Source organism: Callorhinus ursinus, unplaced genomic scaffold, assembly GCF_003265705.2.
Source record: "Callorhinus ursinus isolate GAN/ISIS: 27379988/994484 unplaced genomic scaffold, GSC_fseal_2.0 scaffold32, whole genome shotgun sequence".
Taxonomy (NCBI): domain Eukaryota; kingdom Metazoa; phylum Chordata; class Mammalia; order Carnivora; family Otariidae; genus Callorhinus; species Callorhinus ursinus.
Genome location: NW_027397094.1, coordinates 3,440,306 through 3,458,700, shown reverse-complemented (window position 1 = coordinate 3,458,700; position 18,395 = coordinate 3,440,306). Strand labels below are relative to the sequence as shown.

The following is an 18,395-nucleotide window of genomic DNA, read 5'->3' as shown; positions in this document are numbered from 1 at the left end:
AGGGACACAAGTCCCAGGTTGCTAAAGTAAGTTTCTAGCCTTAGAAAAATAAATTTGGGTGAATGTCACAATACTGAGTAATAGCAATTCAGGAAACAATACATTTAACCTTGGAAAGGGGAGCATTTGATATTTGTTCACCCACTTAAAACCCCAGAACAAACCAGCAACAGGTATAAAAGACAATAAGTAGCAGAGCATACTTACAAGTTTTACTGAAATAAAGGAAAATACCCTACCTATGAAAGAATGAAAATCAGTCCTGCCTATAAAGCAAATATTTTCCTAGTAAGCTTTATATAACACCATAAAGCCCTTACCTCTGATGCATAACCTCTCCTGCAAGGCAGAAACAAAGAAATCAGTATTAAACAACTTAGAGTTTCAGATTAAATAAAATTATAGATGAGGGCTTTTTTTTTTAATCTGAAAAAAATGAGAAGGTAATTTTTACTAGAAACTGTCTCAGTGAGAAATACATTTTGTGGCAGTTTATCAGGACAGGAGGATCAAGGTTTCATGCCTACATTACTAAAACAATTATCAGCCCAGACTTTTCATGCCCTATCAACAGCACACCTTACACAATCTATTTTATCTCAGTGGTGTATAACACACTTTGACTCTCTTATTAACAACTGGATTAAAAATAATCTATATCATCTCTAACCTAGACAAGTCTTAATACATATAAGAAACTCATTTGGGGAAAAGATATGTTTTATACATGAAGAGCATATCGATACAGGATAAAAATGACCTTGATGCCTAGAATATATTCTTCCAAACGTCTGTAAGATGTTTTTTTGTCTGTTTGCATCAATTTATTCTAAAAATAATGAATGCAGAATACTGACTAGCTTTTAAGGGTCAATGACATTCTGAGACATAAGAGCTGAATACTTTCATTTTCATTTCATATTCAATATTACCATACAGATTTATAAAGTTCAGGGTCCACAAGTTGGGGGAAACGTTCCCCTGTACTTGAGAGGGGGGGAAAAAAAAATATATATATATATATACACACACACACACACACACACACACACACACACACACATACACACACAAAGGCTTTCAGTGTTGAATGTCATTAATTATAAAGATTTTTTTGTCTATTATTTACAGTTGACCTAAAGTACTGTATGTATTGTATGCTGTTATGAACCAAGTATACAAAGCTAGTAACTGCTATGTAGAAGCATATACATAACTTTAAAGTCCAACAACACAATCTCTGTAGAGAATTTCTTTAAAATATTATAAGGCCTTGACAAAATAAGTCTACTTATCTGAACAAATCTTAAGTGCTTAAGGCATTGCTGATTGAAATGGTTCGTCATAATGGTAGTGTAATGCTTACTTAATCCTATTGGCAATTCATTATTTGAAATGGTTTTGCTTCTATGGTTCTGCCAATAGTTAATGAGAATGATAATCATTCTAAAGCATTTAGAAGTTTCCTCAATTTGTATCTTTCAGAGAATAGATAGATAGTGACAGCTCATACTCTGGTTTTGAGAATCCAGTCACATACGTGATATAAAGTATCCAACCAAAGCTGGACTTTATTCCCCAGGATATTTAAGCTGACTTTTTTCATTAGGAGCCTTTTCCCTACATGTAGAAAATAAAGTATCAAGAGATGAGCTACACTGTTTTCAGTTAACAAAGTTAACTTTTAGTTAACAAATAACTTTTTGTTATCTTTCATGTGGTTATTTGTACTGTTTGTCCCAGCTCAAAGGCAGAATGTGACTTGGAAAAAGCACACAACAGAATCACTGTGTATCACTGTAGGCTTTCAATTAACACGATTTCCTGCTCATCCTTCTAAGACCAGTCATATAATATTGATGCATTTTTATGTAGATTATATCCACTGTGTATTAGTTATTCACTTCACACCTTTTTTATGCGTTAAGCATACTTTTAACAATAAGGAAAATGTATGGTGACCTACTTCTGTCTTTTATAAAGGTATCTAATAATTTCTTACACACTAATTAGCACATAATGAATGGAGAAGAAAAAAAATGGTGTTCTTTCTCTGGAGGTTGGTTGTCAGGTTGTGGGGGCTCAGGGACTGAGAAGAGGAATAATATTTTGGCCCGTGTACTCAAAAGAATTATTTATAGGTCTCGTGCAGAAGACGTTCTAAATGACTTTTGTGATGAAGTCAGAGATCTCTAAACAGAATGAGTAAGTAAAAAACTAGATTAAATATAAAACATGGGAATGGATGTTTCATTTGAAAAGCCTAAGATACTAGTAAAACAGACTAAGTAAATTTTATTTAAAAAAATGTTGTAGAAGATATTATAAATTCAGTAAGGCCGTAGATACCTACATAAAATTGGTATTTGGAGTTCTTATATTTCTTTGTAATTATTTAGAGAATACATTATCAAGGAATTTCTTTCACATATCCAATAAGTCGATACAAAATAGTTTTTAAAAACACACAGTCATATCAAAGGCTTACACACTCATGAATAATACCTTGTCAGAGTCCGCCAAATAGCACAAGTTCTCATGCATATGACCGGCTGCCAACAAAAACTCCAACTGAAGTGTTTCAGTGAAAGAGAGAAAAAAATCATGTTCAAGAACCCCAAGAAGAAAATTCCTCTTGATTTGGATGAAAAGAATCTGAATCAGAGGAGCCATTAGATTTATAGCTTTTTTTAAAGGTCTGATATTATTAATTAGGGATGACAGACCAAATACTTGAAGAAATGTCACATAATGTAAGAGCTGAACAAAACCTTTGGAATGATGCATTATAGGACCCTGAGCCTATATTAATATACTTACAGTGGAAATGATCAAGCAAGACTTTTGCCTATATTTTGAAATTGTGCTTTGTTTTCCTGTGTAGACCTTTTATCTTCTACAATATTAAAACTGCAGAATAAATCAAATAATTACACTTGTATTCAAAGTGGGGAATTACAAATAAAATTTATTCCATGTGTTATATGGGAAAACCGTGTAATTACTTGCTGGTCAAGTGCAGCTTTCATTAAAAAGATAGCACTTAGCTGAGCTGATGCCTTTAAGACTTTGCCGAACTGAGTTCTGAGAACAACTACAACATAAAATTTCTTTCTGAAGTATACATTTTTATCCTATTTGCCTAATACAAAGAATAAAGGCTTATATAAAACTGATGACAGTTCGCTAGATATATTCCTTCTTGATTTCTATTTAATGTGTTTATATTTTATTTGTACAACTAAATTTGGATGATTTATCCAGAGTAATGAGAGGTAACTATTCGGGGCACCTGGGTCGCTCAGTCGGTTGAGCCGCTGCCTCGGCTCAGGTCATGATCTCAGGGTCCTGGGATCGAGCCCCATAGTCAGGCTCCCTGCTCAGCAGGAAGCCTGCTTCTCCCTCTCCTCTCTATCTCTTGCTATCTCTCACTATCTCTTGCTGTCTCTGTCTCTCCCTCTCAGATAAGTAAATATAATCTCTAAAAAAAAAAGGTAACTAGAAATGAAGCTAATACACTTTTCTAAAATTTTGACAAACATAATTGATAAACAATAAAATTTTTTTAATTTTCATCAAATAGTAACTAAATTCATACTAGATAAACCTTTGTAGACATTTATTGAAACTTATTTTGATGAAACTGATTAGAATTTCTTTATTAAGCTATTAAACTGGAGAAAAATATTTTCTTTGAAGGAGAATCTTCTGATAAAATTATAATTATGAGATGATACCACATTATGAGATGATATCAAAATGTGGACAAGCAAAACTGAAGACCACTTTAAACATCTGTGGGAAAAATGAAATGTCTTACAAAAGTCAACAAGATTTATTTTCATTATAAAGAAGGGAAGAAAAAGCATAATGAGAAAGAAACAGAGTAAGAGCATAACTGAAAAAGTAAAAGATTTTTCAAATGTATAAGCATACTAGTAAGATAAAAGCAAGCCAGAGTAAAGAATATTCTTGTAGGAAAACAGATGACTACATCTTACAGCACCTGGGATTTATTTTGGAATACCATAATATCTGTCAAATCCTACATTTCTAGATACATAACATTTTTACTTTGGTAGTGTTTAAACTTACCAAATACACGGTCTTCAAGGAAAGAACAGAACCTATGATATCATTTTTTTTAGATTATTTTAACAGTTTGTTTTTTTTCCTGAAGCACTCAATAAAACTATGATCAGAAAGTAAACGTAGGCATTACTGCATTAACATGCTAACAAGCCACTGGTTTAAGCGAACTTTCTTGCCCACATATTCCCATTGAAAAATAGATTGAAATTACTTACTTTTTAAATAAATGCAGACAAACAATGCTACTTCGTAGTTAAGAAAATTAAGGTAAATCTATAATATGAGTTAGAAAAGAGGTTAATAATCTTTAAAAGTAAAAAAAAAAATGAGGAGAAAAACAGCATTGCACTGAGTTTAGGGTAAAAGAACGGAATCTTCTTTAAATGTTCAAATTTGCCTTCTCTCGAAGATTTTGGTCAAGAGAAGAGTTGTCCAGTTAAAACAGGAAAAGCATTACAGTGAGGTAGACTGACTGTGAGGTGGGTTCTCAATGCCCTCGACAATACTGTGCAAATTGCCCTGGTCGTGTTCAGTGACTTCCACACTTTCTGTCTCTGGAGGGCAACTAGTTTCAAGTCTTGAGTTGTGTGTTGCTGGCAAGCTTTTTTCGATCTGACTGTACATGTTAGCTACCGACTTTTCAAGGTCGGCTAGGTTTTTAATATGCTTGAGGATGCCCTTTGGTTCTCTCTGGGGATCTGCACGACACACTGTTGCGGATGCTGGTAGCTGTGGGACAGAGGACTCGATTTCCTCGGCGGGTGTCACACTGACAGTGCGCTTAACAACGGGTACACAGACACGCTTAGTGGACGGAGCCCAAGTTGGAGGAGACAGAGGAGAAGGAAGAGAGGGGGATGGGGGAGGGAGGGAGGCGAGTGAAGGTAGAAGAGGTGAAGGAGAAGAACAGGGAGGAGAAGGGGGGGTGGAAAGTGGAAAAAGTGGAGGAGGGGGAGGAGGGAGGGAGATATTCGGCGGTTTGCGAAGGATTTCGACAATGTTCCTTCTCGTTTCGACTGTCACCATACATGTGGGTGTCTCTCTCCTAAAGACTGGGGAGTTTAAAATGCAGGGCACTGAAGGAGAAAGTTCCAAGGAACAGTCAGCAGGAGAAAGGATGATCTCCGGTTGGGACTGGAGTTCCACAGTTCTTGAAACAGTCGGCAAAGTGGAGGGGGAGGACTGAGGTGAAGGAGAGCAACACGAGGAGTCTGAAGACAGAGACTCCAAGGGTTCTGCCCCATGTATGAGCCGTGGTTCAACTTGCCTGGTTTCTCCTCTCTTGGCAACATTCGAATCTCCAACTGGAGGCAGGGGATTACTGCTACCTCTTTTGTTTGGAAGGGTCCCTGTAGTTTCCTTTCCACCTTCCCGCCTGAAGCTCTCCCATTGCTTCAGCTCTATGGTTTCTGGTCCCCTGGGAAGTTCCCACACTGGTCTCAGGGGGAAGCCGACTGGCTGATTCCACATCCTCTGAAACATTTCTCTCGGGCCCCTCAGGGACTTACTCCGGGCTTGTGTTTTGGGTAAAAATGAGTCTATAAAATCCGTTCTTAGTAAAAAGTCTGAATTTGTTGGTCTTGGATCTAGAGTTTCCTTATAAAGAGTACTGTGGATACTTATGGTGTCCTCATCAGACGTCAGTGTGTATTTTCTTGCCGACTTGGGCTGGTTGTTCTTAAGGGATCCATCTACATGAGCCTGCTTGTGAGTCTCAATAGTGCTGGAAGAAGAAAAGGGCATCACAGTGTGGGGACTTTTCCTGTCTTCCAAGACTGACTTATTTCCCCTGCTTTGTTGGAAATGGTAGAGAAGGAAAAGACTTGAAAGAAAAGAAGATAATGAAATGTAAGGAAACAGGTCGTGACATAGCTTTCATGAGAAAGATGTCTTTATGGTTCTCATTACGACTTCAAAATATAAAAGGCCAAATAACACTAATCTACGGAAGCCAGCCATTACTTTCATGTCCCTGTTCTCAGAAAGGCAGGGCAAGAAAAGCTTGAGAGCTGTGAGTAGCATGAGAAATTTTCATTTTTTTTTTCTTTAGAAAAATGCTTCAATCTGTAGACTGATTTTTTTTTTTCCAGTTAGATACAGCAAAGTATCCATGACCACACATAACAGTTCCTTTATGTAGAAATCATGATTCTCCAAATTGCAAACCAGCGTTTTGGCTAATGGTTTCATATCCTTTGCTTTGGTTGAGGGTGCTCAGAGCTGTCTGTTCGGGGAAAAGGATCCTTAGCTGTATCTGATTCAGTACACATTATCTCTCCTCTCAGTCATTCTGTCCCGGAGCTAAAAGTACTCTCCTATCTGAGATAAAGCTTAGAAGAGAATACAGAAAGGAATTCTCTATTTCCTAGATTAGAGAATTAAAGTCTCCAAGGACAGGTGGGAGAATTTTTCTCATAGAGTTCAGTTCAAAATCACAGTGGAGAAATTGGAGTTATGCTAGAATCTGGACAGAGATTATTCCCTTCCATTTCAATTTTAAGCTGAATCCATTTTAAAATGCTATAAACAGTACAAATAAGAAGAGGGGCTATTGGTATGGATTTTGAATATGATCCGCATCAAATTTTGGTCAAGACCAACTTTAATGAGAAGACTCATGTTCAAATCACAGTTTTGATATCCCTGGAAGAGTTGCTCATACACTGACACAAAGTTACGGGGGCTGAGGGTGATAAATAAAATCAACCAAGTGAAAGGACGTAAGCAAGTGTCTGTAATGAAAGCACCGGGACCTTTCTCCCAGCAAGGCTGGCTGGTTTTCAATAGTCTCTCCTCAGAGTTTGCTCTCAAGCTCAAACAGAGTAACATTTTCTTGATTATTGTTTACTATTTACCCACACAGCAGGAATGAAATAAAAGGAAATACTGTGAATAAAAATTGCGTGGCCACAGTGAAAAAGGAGAATGACAGGTGAAGCAATAAAATGCTATCTAAAGCCCAAGTTGTTACTGTGTCATTTCACAAAGATACAAACTACAAAGGGAGAATTCCCACAGGTGGCCTTGGGCTATCAGGCCCACCTGGATAATTGGGGAAGGACAGACAATTTGGATTAAGCAGACATCCAACCCTTCTCCTGATCTTGCAAAGTCTTTTTTTTTTTTTTTTTTTTTTTTAATAAATGGACCTGACACATTATTTGGCAATTTTTTAAAAACAGATTTGTTCTTGGTTTAATTTTTCTTGGAAAGAACTATCTACATAATGGGACCGCATCACTTTTGATTGAGAGACATCTTGAAATACTTTTAATAAATTAAAAGCAAGAATTTTGATACGCTTCTTGGGAGGCACAGGTTTTCAAGACACCAAAAGGGAATGAGGTATGGAAGGTAGAACTTTCTTTTTAAAAGGCCAATGACTCCATGGTAAAAGATGAAGGTTACTATATTTAGAATAAAACTTAATCTATTCTCTTGCATCTTTTTTCCCTAATGCCTCGTATTAGAATGATATTATTTACTTACTTATGCCTATGTATCCACAGGTGGGAAAGAGAAAACATGCGACAGAAAAAAAAAAAAAAAAAAAAGAAGAGTTTGAACTATACTTAATTTGAGGTTGATTATGAAAATACTAACAGGAACTTGATTTAAACATTTGATAGGTATATCCAGAAAAGAAAATGCATGTTTTTATATTTCCTTTGTATTTACTCGAAAGAATGATATGTAATAACATTTTAGACAAAACCATATGGCATTTCTTTGGTTGTCTCATCACATAAAGTAGCTAGCTGTCCATTTCCTATACCTGGGTAAAATTCACCTTCAATACACATGGTTGATTTCAATCCCAAAACAGATATTTTAAATGAGATTCTGAGAATTGTTTCTATGTCCCGATTGAAAAATTAGTCCACACTGATTTATAAAGAAGGTATACATACTGTTTGGGACAAAGTGAATATATAAGTACCGTGATGACTATTACAGAGCAACTGATGAATCTGTATGATGTTATTAATTAGATCATCAAGATTTTTTTCAAAAAGAACCTTTGATTTTTTTTCTTTTAAATTTGATAATAAGTCATTTGGAGCTAATATACTTTATAGTAATATATGGTTAGAATCCCGGTATAAAGTTTTTAAAAAGATAGGTTAAACATTTGTTAAAGATATTTAAATGTGCAGAACTCAAAATACTTCATTAAATACGTATTATAATTGCAAAATTCTCTAAGTGTACCACAATTTTTCAAATAAAAGTAGTCCTTAAGTGGTGGGTCTTTGAAAATGGTCACCATCAAACTATATTGATTCCAGATGATGTTACAGTATATCTACTTTTGTTAAGTAAAAATGAATATAGGTCACTCACTAATTTCAGATAAAACAGAACTTTACACGTAAGTCTTTTTTAGTTTCTGAGTTTTTTTTTTTGCTGGAGAGAGGTGGTTAATATAGAGAGAATCAAATCATATTGGCTCAATTCCTACATTCACCAGTAATTCAAAAAGAGACCATCGTTTTCAACTCATTAAAAAAATTTAAAAACTATACTTAAAGCATGCATCTGTATCATATTATTTTAGAAATAAAATGCCAAGCACTGAAGGGTCAAACATTAAATTCAATTTTAGCATTAAGATATACAACATAAAAATCAGTTTAAAAATTTTTTAAACTTAACATCACCTTGTATAATAGTATTAATATGGCAAATAATATTGATACATGTGGTTAAAACCAGTTTTTCCATTAAAAGGTAAATTTCATAATTTTTGAGGCTTGCTTTATTCCTACTAGTAAATGCTACAAATGTAACACAGGCCAATGTGTTTTAGTCCCTCAGCTCCACCAAATTCCAGTTGATAAAAGGTATCTTGGATTTAATTCAGCCATATTCAAAGTTTTATAACATCCTTGGTTTTTGTGCATGTCATGTCCAAAAATAGTTACTCTTGAATTTTTAAAACACAGGCAAGTTAAATAAATCCAAAAGGAATCAGGTTATGACGGTAGCATCATTATGGGAATATCTGTGAAGTCTTTTCACAATAATTTAAACGTTTTTCAAATGTGGATGATTTGATAATGCTTAGAGGTTCTAAATATTGTGGGAGAAATACTATCACCGCAGTCTCTTTTGAGAGGAATATAATGAAAAGCGTATTCTTTAAGTGCTTGGATATTTAATATTTAATTCTTCATTTAGGTTTCAGATTTTCATTCAGATTTTAATTGCTCTATCTTATGATATCCTAAGATAGTATCTTTAAAAAGTCTATGATTGAGACCATAACATCAGTTTCAAACTACCAAATAGGAGTTGGCTTTTGATACCAAATCAGGAATTACTATTTTATGATTATGCTTTATTTTTCCTCATTTCCTATGAGAAAAAAATTTTTCAGAATGTATTTTTGATTTTGGAGAAAAAAATATATCTGCATAATTGTGAAGGGTTCCAGATTAAATAGGCTATTCAAGCTAGACATCTGCACGTTTTCTTTTACTCAGTTTTTAATGTTTTTGGTTTGCTTATATTTTGATTATTTTTCAATTCAACTTTCCTTAGGTTCTCAACAATTTTTTTTTTTAATAAGAAAAATGTCGTAATTCAAGTCACCTGCATTTCCGCATCAGGTTGAAATGAAACACTCACCCCCCAGCATCCATCACACCCACCTGTCTGTCAGGGCTGCTGCAAGGCCTACTTACATGGTGCTGTCCCCCAGCTCCTCGTACAGGTGCGCCCCGGGGGGAGGCGGGGGCGGCGGAGGTGCGGCCACCGGTGCTGGTGCGGGCGCGGCGGGCTTGGCGGCAGGTAAGGCCGACTGGATTCGAGCCGTCTTGGTGCACTCAGCTTGGCGGCTTGGGTAAGGCAAGGATGTTTTGGAAAACTCATTTTAGAAATCATGTATGTATCAGTTAGCATACAAACCCACTAAAAACATCAGGAACGCAAATACTCGAACTTATAAACTGATAGAATTATAAAAGCATCCCCACCGAGTGTCTTTCTTTCTCCTATATTCTCTTCCCCTTCAGTTCTTTAAAATATTTACCCATGAATAATGCGTAGAATTCAGTAGAAATATATGCAAGTTAAGTGAAATAGTAATAGTAAAGCTGGGGGCAAGCTATCTGTAAAAATGTGATTAATAATTGGTGGTTATTCAGTGGATCTCATAATTCGAGGCAATGCTGAAGATGCATAATGTTCAAGCTACATAATTTTTCTTTATCATTCATCATCTGTTTAAAGAAGAGTTGTTTTATTTAAAATGATTTGAAACATTTTTTGACATTCGTTGAAAGAGGCTGTGTAGTTTACAGAGGGTGTCTCTCCTGAAGAGGAGGGAGGTGGCTAGCTTTGGTTTCCTTTGGATACCTAGGGACACCCAGATTCTATCCTTGGAGCTTTGCAGCCCTTTCTGAATGTCCTGGACACCAACGGTTCGTTCCTTCCTGAAAACCAAGAGCTCAAAATGTGGAAGCTATTAGAGCAAACTGCCTTTTTTCACATTTCCTCCCTTGTATCCCAAAGTGAAAAACCAGCTCAAGTCTGCATATACAAAAGCACAAGAGAATTTGAACTAAAAAACATACACCTCCTGCAGATAGATACAAGGAATGTCTGGGGTTTTTCTTTTCATAGTATGTAAAATCATATGCAAGATGTTAATTATACTTACACTTTAAACCTGTTTTGAAAAGCAATGAGCAAAAAGAGAGAGAGAAATTTACATTAGAAGTGCTGCATTCATAATATTTTAACATCTGATTTATTCTACATGATGAATAATTTACCGGTTAAACTCATAATGACACAGACTTAATGACACAGCAGGGAAACTAAGTATTTAAATTCAGAAAGTCAGAATGTGGGAGCACTTTATTATTACTGGCAACATCACAGAAGCTGTGAAAACATTCATTACAGGGAAACAAAGAAATGAACTAAATGGAGCAAAAAAAAAAAAAAACTAGATGAAAACATGGAGACATGAATTTGAACTCTGATGGAGAAATGGAATAGTAAACATGATCTGATCTTTGTAATCAGCTTCTCAGCGTCCTGGGTGTGTTACAGGGATGGAGTCAGGCAACAAGCCCGGATTATACCCTGGGCTTCCCTTTGCAGCAGAGGCTGCAAGGTGCCCCTCCTGGGTCATGAATCCAGGGCACTTTCTTTCCATATTTGCCCCTTAACTTTTTTATGTACAGTGAATTTCAAAAACAAATGTTAATGCGAAAGAATAGCCATCCATCTGGTCTTTCTTACAAGCAGAATATAAAAATATGAAAGTTAGATGTGTAAATATTAGAATGTTACTTTGAAACATGAGCAGTGCAGACCTCATTTTGTTTAATTCTGTTAGTTTACAAAAAGCTACAACTAAAATGAATTCATAGTGTCGATCTGATTACTGAATTAAAAAAAAATTAAATCCATTTACAATATATTTAAATGATAAGCATCTTAGTGGTTTGTTAAATTTCAGACCACTGAGTATAATGCCTAGGATGCTTCAGTTTTGTTCAGTGTGTTGTGTGCCAGATATAAGAGGTTTCCTCCCGGGTTTTCTTGCTACAGGATTCCTTTGGGAAGCAGTGCAATGAACAAGAATAACTGTAATATAGATTAGATTTAACATGAAAATTAATATTGGCTTGATGGCTTAAAAATTTAAAACATTTGTCACTCTTAAGTTGGGTCATAGGCTTTAGATTCGGTGTATCAGTTGATTTGTTAAGGATACTTCAGACTCTAATATGTCAACCTACATGTTGTATTTGCAACTTCACATTGCTTTTGTGATGAAAGATATTCCTATGGCATCTTCATGCAGAGCCTACTTTTCAACTTTTAGGTTGGAATTACCTTGCCTGGTAATTAAGGTAATTCCTTGAGGAATTACCTTAATTCAAAAGAAAATTCTGTGTTCGAGAACAAAGACAGCAGTTTAAGAATATGTAAGTGCTGGTTGAGTCCTTCCCTGTAGGTATTTTAAATGATGAAGGGCAGTTCTGCCATTATTCCTTCCTCTGTGTTGTGTCACTAATTCATATGACTGGCGATCCCTGTCTGTTATTTATTTGCATTTTGTGGTACCCTTAGGGCCACTACTCTTTTTAACCTATTCCACAACTCTTTTCACCAATCATTCACTATCAATACGGAGATGTTTTAAATGCCTAGATCTCTGTCACAAAGGTTCCCTGCACCTAGTGTCAAATAAAGAATAGCTTACCAGATGACTTTGAATATAGATGCTTATATTATCTGTAATTACTTCACTACTTCAAAGGGACTAAATAAGACAAATATAGGTATTTTAAATGGAAACATTTGCCCGTAGGAACGAGGAAAAATGGAAGGCCTCCACAGCCAAAATATCCTGGTCATATGTTACAATATAGGTTCTCACAGGGCTACCCAGGAAGGAAGAACCCCCATGGAAAACGACCTACGGCATACCACGATTTTTAAGTGATTTTGCCAACACAGATGCATATTTAACAACATGGATACGATGCTGTCGCGACCATGTGGTTAGGTCACAGACCCTCCTCGGGACCAGGGATATCTGCACATGTCATTCCACTGCATATGACACTCCCTAGGGTCCCTGCTGCCTTCCCTCCCGAGGCTCAGAACCTCAGAAAGAGCGTGAACACAGACGAACATAACCACAGGAGCTAACCTAACAGGCCTATCGGAGGAGGACATATTAGGAGCATGGGAACACTGAGTACTCTGTGGGAAATGCTGGAAGTTTGTTTTGATTTCCCTTAAAGGAAGGCCATTGGGTGCAAGAAGGATACAGCAGTCCCCGAGATGTTTGCACCATTCCTGTTTTGGGACTCCAAAGCCATGTCCCCACGGGTGGCTTTTCAATGATCCCATGTTCTGATCGAGGGATACTTACTGTCTGTAGCTGACCAGAACCACCAAAATGGCAGGAATGCAGCAGAGGATGATGATGAAGGCGAGCGCCAGCAAGGCCCCCTCGGTGTAGCCCAGACTTTCCCCTCGCTTTTTAATGCTGGTCACTGCCTCCGGAGTGCGGATCTCCAAAATGCGTCCTCCTTCCCCGTAATGCGGCTGGAAGTCTTTATTGATATCAAGCAGTTTGCCATCCAGAAATCTTTATTGTTAGATAAATAGTGAAGTCAATGAAGTTAACAGAAAAAAAGTTCTTTTTTTTTCAATAGAATTTGTAATATCTTTTAGTATTTTCTTTAAAAATAGTTTTATAAACTATTAAAAATATTTTAAAGAGATAACTTTGTAATATCTTGTTACTATTTTTATTAAATATTAAATACTTTTAAAAAATAAATCTGTGATAACTTTGAATATTTTCTTTAATTGAAACACAAGCTGAGTCTTATGAATTAAAAAAATATATAAAAGCAAGGGCAATGAAGAAGAGCAGTTACTACCTATAGACACATATCACAGACATTAATAACAATGACTCTTACTTAATATACTCACAGACTTGAAAAAAATAATTACCAACATCATTGAACTTCATATCACTCTGTTGAAATTATATACATTATTAAGTTATTCAGGTGAATAAATATTCTAAATTACATATAGCAGAGTTTAAAATTATATCCTGCATTTTGTCTGCTTGGGTCCTCAGAATGATCCTGTAGAACAGAATGTTATAATGCTAATTTACTGCAGGCCAGAAAGCTACACAGTTAGGGCCACGAATCTGAGAGACCAACCCAAGCCTTCAGGCTCCAAAATCTCCATTTGTCTTGTATGTCAACACTTTCAAATTCGAAACCTTTAAAACATTTTATGGGCAAGAGGTGAACAATTTCCTGTCTAGACAGAGAAGACTATTATGAATGATGCAGATAGCAAATCAGTCAGGACGACAGGAATTAGCTAATTTAAGCCCACAAGTTCTTGCAAACTTCCTCTAGATAACACAGTTCCTACTATGGGCATTGCTTGCGGGGGGTAATCAAGGAATAATTGTTACTTATTTTTATTGGATTGAATGATGTTGTTACATATTTTAAGTTGTAATTAGCAGGTAATAGTTTTTTTCAAAATTCCTTGGGAACATTTGCACAATCCCTTATAAATACAATATTGATGTAACAGTTGTGTTCCTAATAGCAGAAAGCCACACCATGTCTTAGGTAATTTTGTTTTTGAATTTTTAAAGATGTTTGTCTATAAAAGTCAGATGTCTTAACTATAGAATATTGGAAAGCACAGAACTTTTCAAAACGCAAAGTTACTCACAGGCCCCCAACACAGAGGCTGCTCACATTTTGATATATCCAAATCGCACTTTTTATAAATATTTTATTCTCGTAATTATACAGCATATATGAAGTGAAAACCATTATTTTAGAAATATATTGCATAATATAAACCTCCACACTTATGTTGAAAGTGTGGAAAACACAAAGAAATGGGAGAAAAATTTTTAAATGGCCTCAAATTTCACCATCCCATGATAACAAAGTGCCCCATGCTTGTGCATCTTACAGTCTATTTTATCCCTTTTGACATTTTTTTATTTTAATATTCTGAATGATCATGCTGACTTTATATCTACTGCACAGTGTTCATAGCTTCCTTATGGAAAAAATAAAGAGATGACCCATATCAGATACGAATTCCACTGGGTAGTTTATTAGACTTGCCATTTAAGAAACCCAATGGCTTGGATAACTCAATTTTAGTTTGGAAGGTGCACATGTTTTTACTCAAGTTTTCATATGATAATGTAAGGCAGTTAGGATTTTTTTTTTTAAATACGCTTTTGTAGATATAAAATATACTTTTATAGCGTTTTTCCTAGGTTATTTTTAGGTCTGTTAAAAAATAAAGACTAAATCATGGTTCCAAGTGCTAGAATAGAATGGTACCACATTTTGTTTGAATTGTTTATCAGATAAGGTAAGTTCCAAATAAAGTACAGATTGAGTTCTGTTGCAAGAAAACAGTATTAGAAACTGGGAATTATCAGAAGTAGAGGTAGATCATTAGTCTGGGGGAAGAATTCACTCGTATTATGTGGAATCCACTAGATGAACCCACTTCCACAGGATTCGTGCATTTGACATCCCATCACCTGAGGGAATATTCCTTAGTCTTTTTACATTCCAAGAGCTCCATTATTTTGATATTTACTTTGGTTTATTTCTCAATTTAGGTAAATGTTCTCATTGTTTCCTGGAAGAGTGGATTGCTTTTGAACCCATAACCTCGTCTAGAATATCCTTCTTTTTGCTTTCTACATAAAAAAGTTTGTCTGGATACGAATTCCTGAGTCATAACATTTTTCCTTAAAAAACTGTGGATCCGATTCCCACTGCCTTTTGACATTCTATCATGTACATGGGATGTCTAAGGCTTAGCTAATTTTTTCTTTCTTTATAATCGAGTCACTTTTATTTGTGTTTCAATGGTATTAAAACATATTCAGATACTTTTCAGTGACACATGACATTTTCATTGATTCTGTGTGGGAAAGTAATGGAGTCTTTTCATTATATTTTTAGTTTATGTTTCTGTAATAACTACTAAAGTGTTTTACCTCAGAGATGCCTACACTTGTCAGGTTGTATCTCCAATGTCCTCTAAATGTATTTTGATCTCCTTTTAATTCTTTTTTTTTTTTTCTTTTTCTTAGTGTGCTCTGAGCTTCTTTTGTATATACTTTATGCTGCCAATTTCTTTTTCAGATGTTTCCTCATTTCGGGCAAGTTTGGAGATTTTCCATACCAACGTGGAAAAAGTGGCCCCCGAACCTTCAGGCTTTTGTTTTATACTTTTTCTAATTTGGGGACAAAACTAGCTTCCATGTTGGTCCTTGAAGAAGGACTCTGAGTCCTTATGTGTGTCTAACTGACCCACATCCAGGCAGTGAGCAGAGGACTGGTGTCCTGAGGGGGAGGCAGTGTAGACGCCCATCACCAGCACCGTGGTGGAGAGCATTGGTGGAGTTCTTTCACCAGAAACAGGGAAGGATTCAGGGCTCCTCAAACACACATGCCATTTCACTGTCCCATACGGTCTTGCTTTCTTTTAAAAATGTTAAACTGTTTTCCAGTGGTTTCTGGAGGAGAATATTTACAGAGATAAATACTACCTCTGAGTCATCGGGATGTTATTTCCTTTACTTTGTTTTTCAGTATTTATTACTGATCCCATTTTGCCCCCTCCTTATTTTTCTTAGGAAGGAGATCTATCTGTTAGATCTGCTTTGTTTTCCTGATGAGTGAGGGACACGTGAGGCTAGGTAGGGAGAGATAGGGAGGGGGCCATTGGATCAGGCTCACAAAATTAAAAAATGTAGATGAAAGGAAACCAGAGATAAGGGAACAAACCAGGCCATCCTGTACTAGGTGTCAGAGGTGGGTCTTGTTCTACCAGCTACTCGTGACCAAGAAAATTACCGACCCTAAAAAGGAAGTAAGCCACTGAAGGGGTTATCTCTAGTCCCTGCTCTACGGTGGTATCAGTAGAAATGTTAAAAGGATTTAAGTTCCCTGGTTAGCTTTCTAAAAAAGACCAACCCTAAAGGCCCTCAGTGGCAACCCAGTGGGGACCACTGTCACTCCTGAGAGCTTTTTCTGTACCCTTGCTTAACTTCTATTGCTTTACTCACTCTCCTTTGTCCTTGAGATTCATTCTTCGACTCTGTGAGACAAGAACCTCGCTCTCCCAAATCACTGAAATGCAATAAATTCCTAAGCCAGTTCCTTGTCTTCTGATTCACTGTGCTGATGGAACACATGCAAACACGCATCCCTGCCTCTGTTGACTTGTGTGGGACCCGACTTGTCAAAGTATGGTGTGTAAGCACCAGCTGACCCTGCATTTTACCTTGATGGTTATCATAGTGCAATGTACATATAAATGTAGAGATAAAGGGGAGGGTGAGCAGGAGTATGCACTCCTACTTCACAAAGCCCTGAGCCTAGATGGTAGAGGGGTGGCTGCCTCTTTCCCTGGTAAATACCCTGTTTCTGGGTCTCTGAAACAGGCATTCAGAGGGAGTGATGGTTAACACATCTGCCCACATCCATTCCACTTGGATAAGGTTGTTTTGCTTAATAAAGCAAATCATGGGTAGACCACTATTTCCTTTATACAGTTCCAAATTATGGACTACTTCCTATTCCTTAATATATATCATACTCCATTTATAGTAAACTAGAGTCTAATAATTAGTTTTCCATTATTTAATTTTTCACTATTCTTAATTTTTATGTTTTTTTTTTCCTGGTCTTAGGAATTTGAAAGAAGCTTTATAAGAGCTTGGTGATCAGATTCTATTTTAAAGTATAAATGTGTTGTTATACGCTATATTGTAAATGCAGTTTGCAGAGTGTACAGGCCCTTCCTACCTTCTCCACTTCTCGTTTACCATCTGGACAGACAATGTTAAACAGGCTGAATGTATAAAAAGGTGCATGAGCTAAAACTGTATTTGCTTTTTTTTAAACAAATATTTAGTTAAGTTCTATTTTAAAGCAATATGATTTGTTTCTGCTAAGAGTGCAGAAAGCCATAAGAGCCTGTGACTCCCACCCTAATGACAAAAAAGTCAGGTAATACGAAAACTGTAACTTTCTTGCAAGGAAAATGCCAAATGGCAAAGAGTGACAGTTTCCTGCACAGGGACATGAGACCGTGCACTGTTTCAGCTTTCACAGAACGAGGAAAAGGTGGCGGCCAAAAAAGCAAATAAAAGAAATGAGCTAAAATGTTTTAAATATTTATTCATTGAGAGAGAGAGAGAGAGAGAGAGAGCACAAGAACTGGGAGAAGCAGACTCCCTGCTGAGCGCAGAGTCAGACTCTGGGCTCGATCCTAGGACCCCAAGATCATGACCTGAGCCAAAGGCAGATGCTCAACTGACTGAGCCACTCAGCCACCCGCAAATGAGCTAAAATTTTAATAAATTTTTAGAAGCTAAGTATGTACCAACATGCAAAGTTGGTGTAAGAGACCCATGAACTCAAAGTGGAGGGGCGGGGGTTGGCGTTGTACTCACTTGCAAACTGTTTTCCAAGGACCCCAATTAGATAAACTAGGGACAAGGCTGGAGGCAGGAGAGAAATCCCCTTCTAGAGCAGTGGTTAGAGGGAGCAAGCAGCTAAGGCTGGAGCACCTTGCAATTCTTCGGACCTGTATGGGCTTACAAAGCAAGAGCCTTAAGCTGCAGAAAGAGGGAGAGGAAGTATCCCAATCCCTAGGGGTCAGGCTAAATCCACTGCTTCTGGGGAAGAGGTAGAAGCAACACTCCACTCCATGTAGAGGAGGAACAGGCATTCTCTTGG

At 36.6% G+C, this 18,395-nt stretch overlaps 1 protein-coding gene across 1 annotated transcript in view; it reads right to left on the bottom strand.

The window, feature by feature from the left end:
• Positions 1-18,395, bottom strand: part of PCDH15 (protocadherin related 15) — a 1,645,434-nt gene that overhangs the window by 13,924 nt on the left and 1,613,115 nt on the right. The window contains exons 32-33 of the mRNA XM_073878941.1: positions 12,995-13,213; positions 9,780-9,932 (exon numbers count right to left, since the gene is read on the bottom strand). Of these exons, the coding sequence (XP_073735042.1) occupies positions 9,780-9,932; positions 12,995-13,213 (372 nt within the window). The remainder of the gene's footprint in view (positions 1-9,779; positions 9,933-12,994; positions 13,214-18,395) is intronic.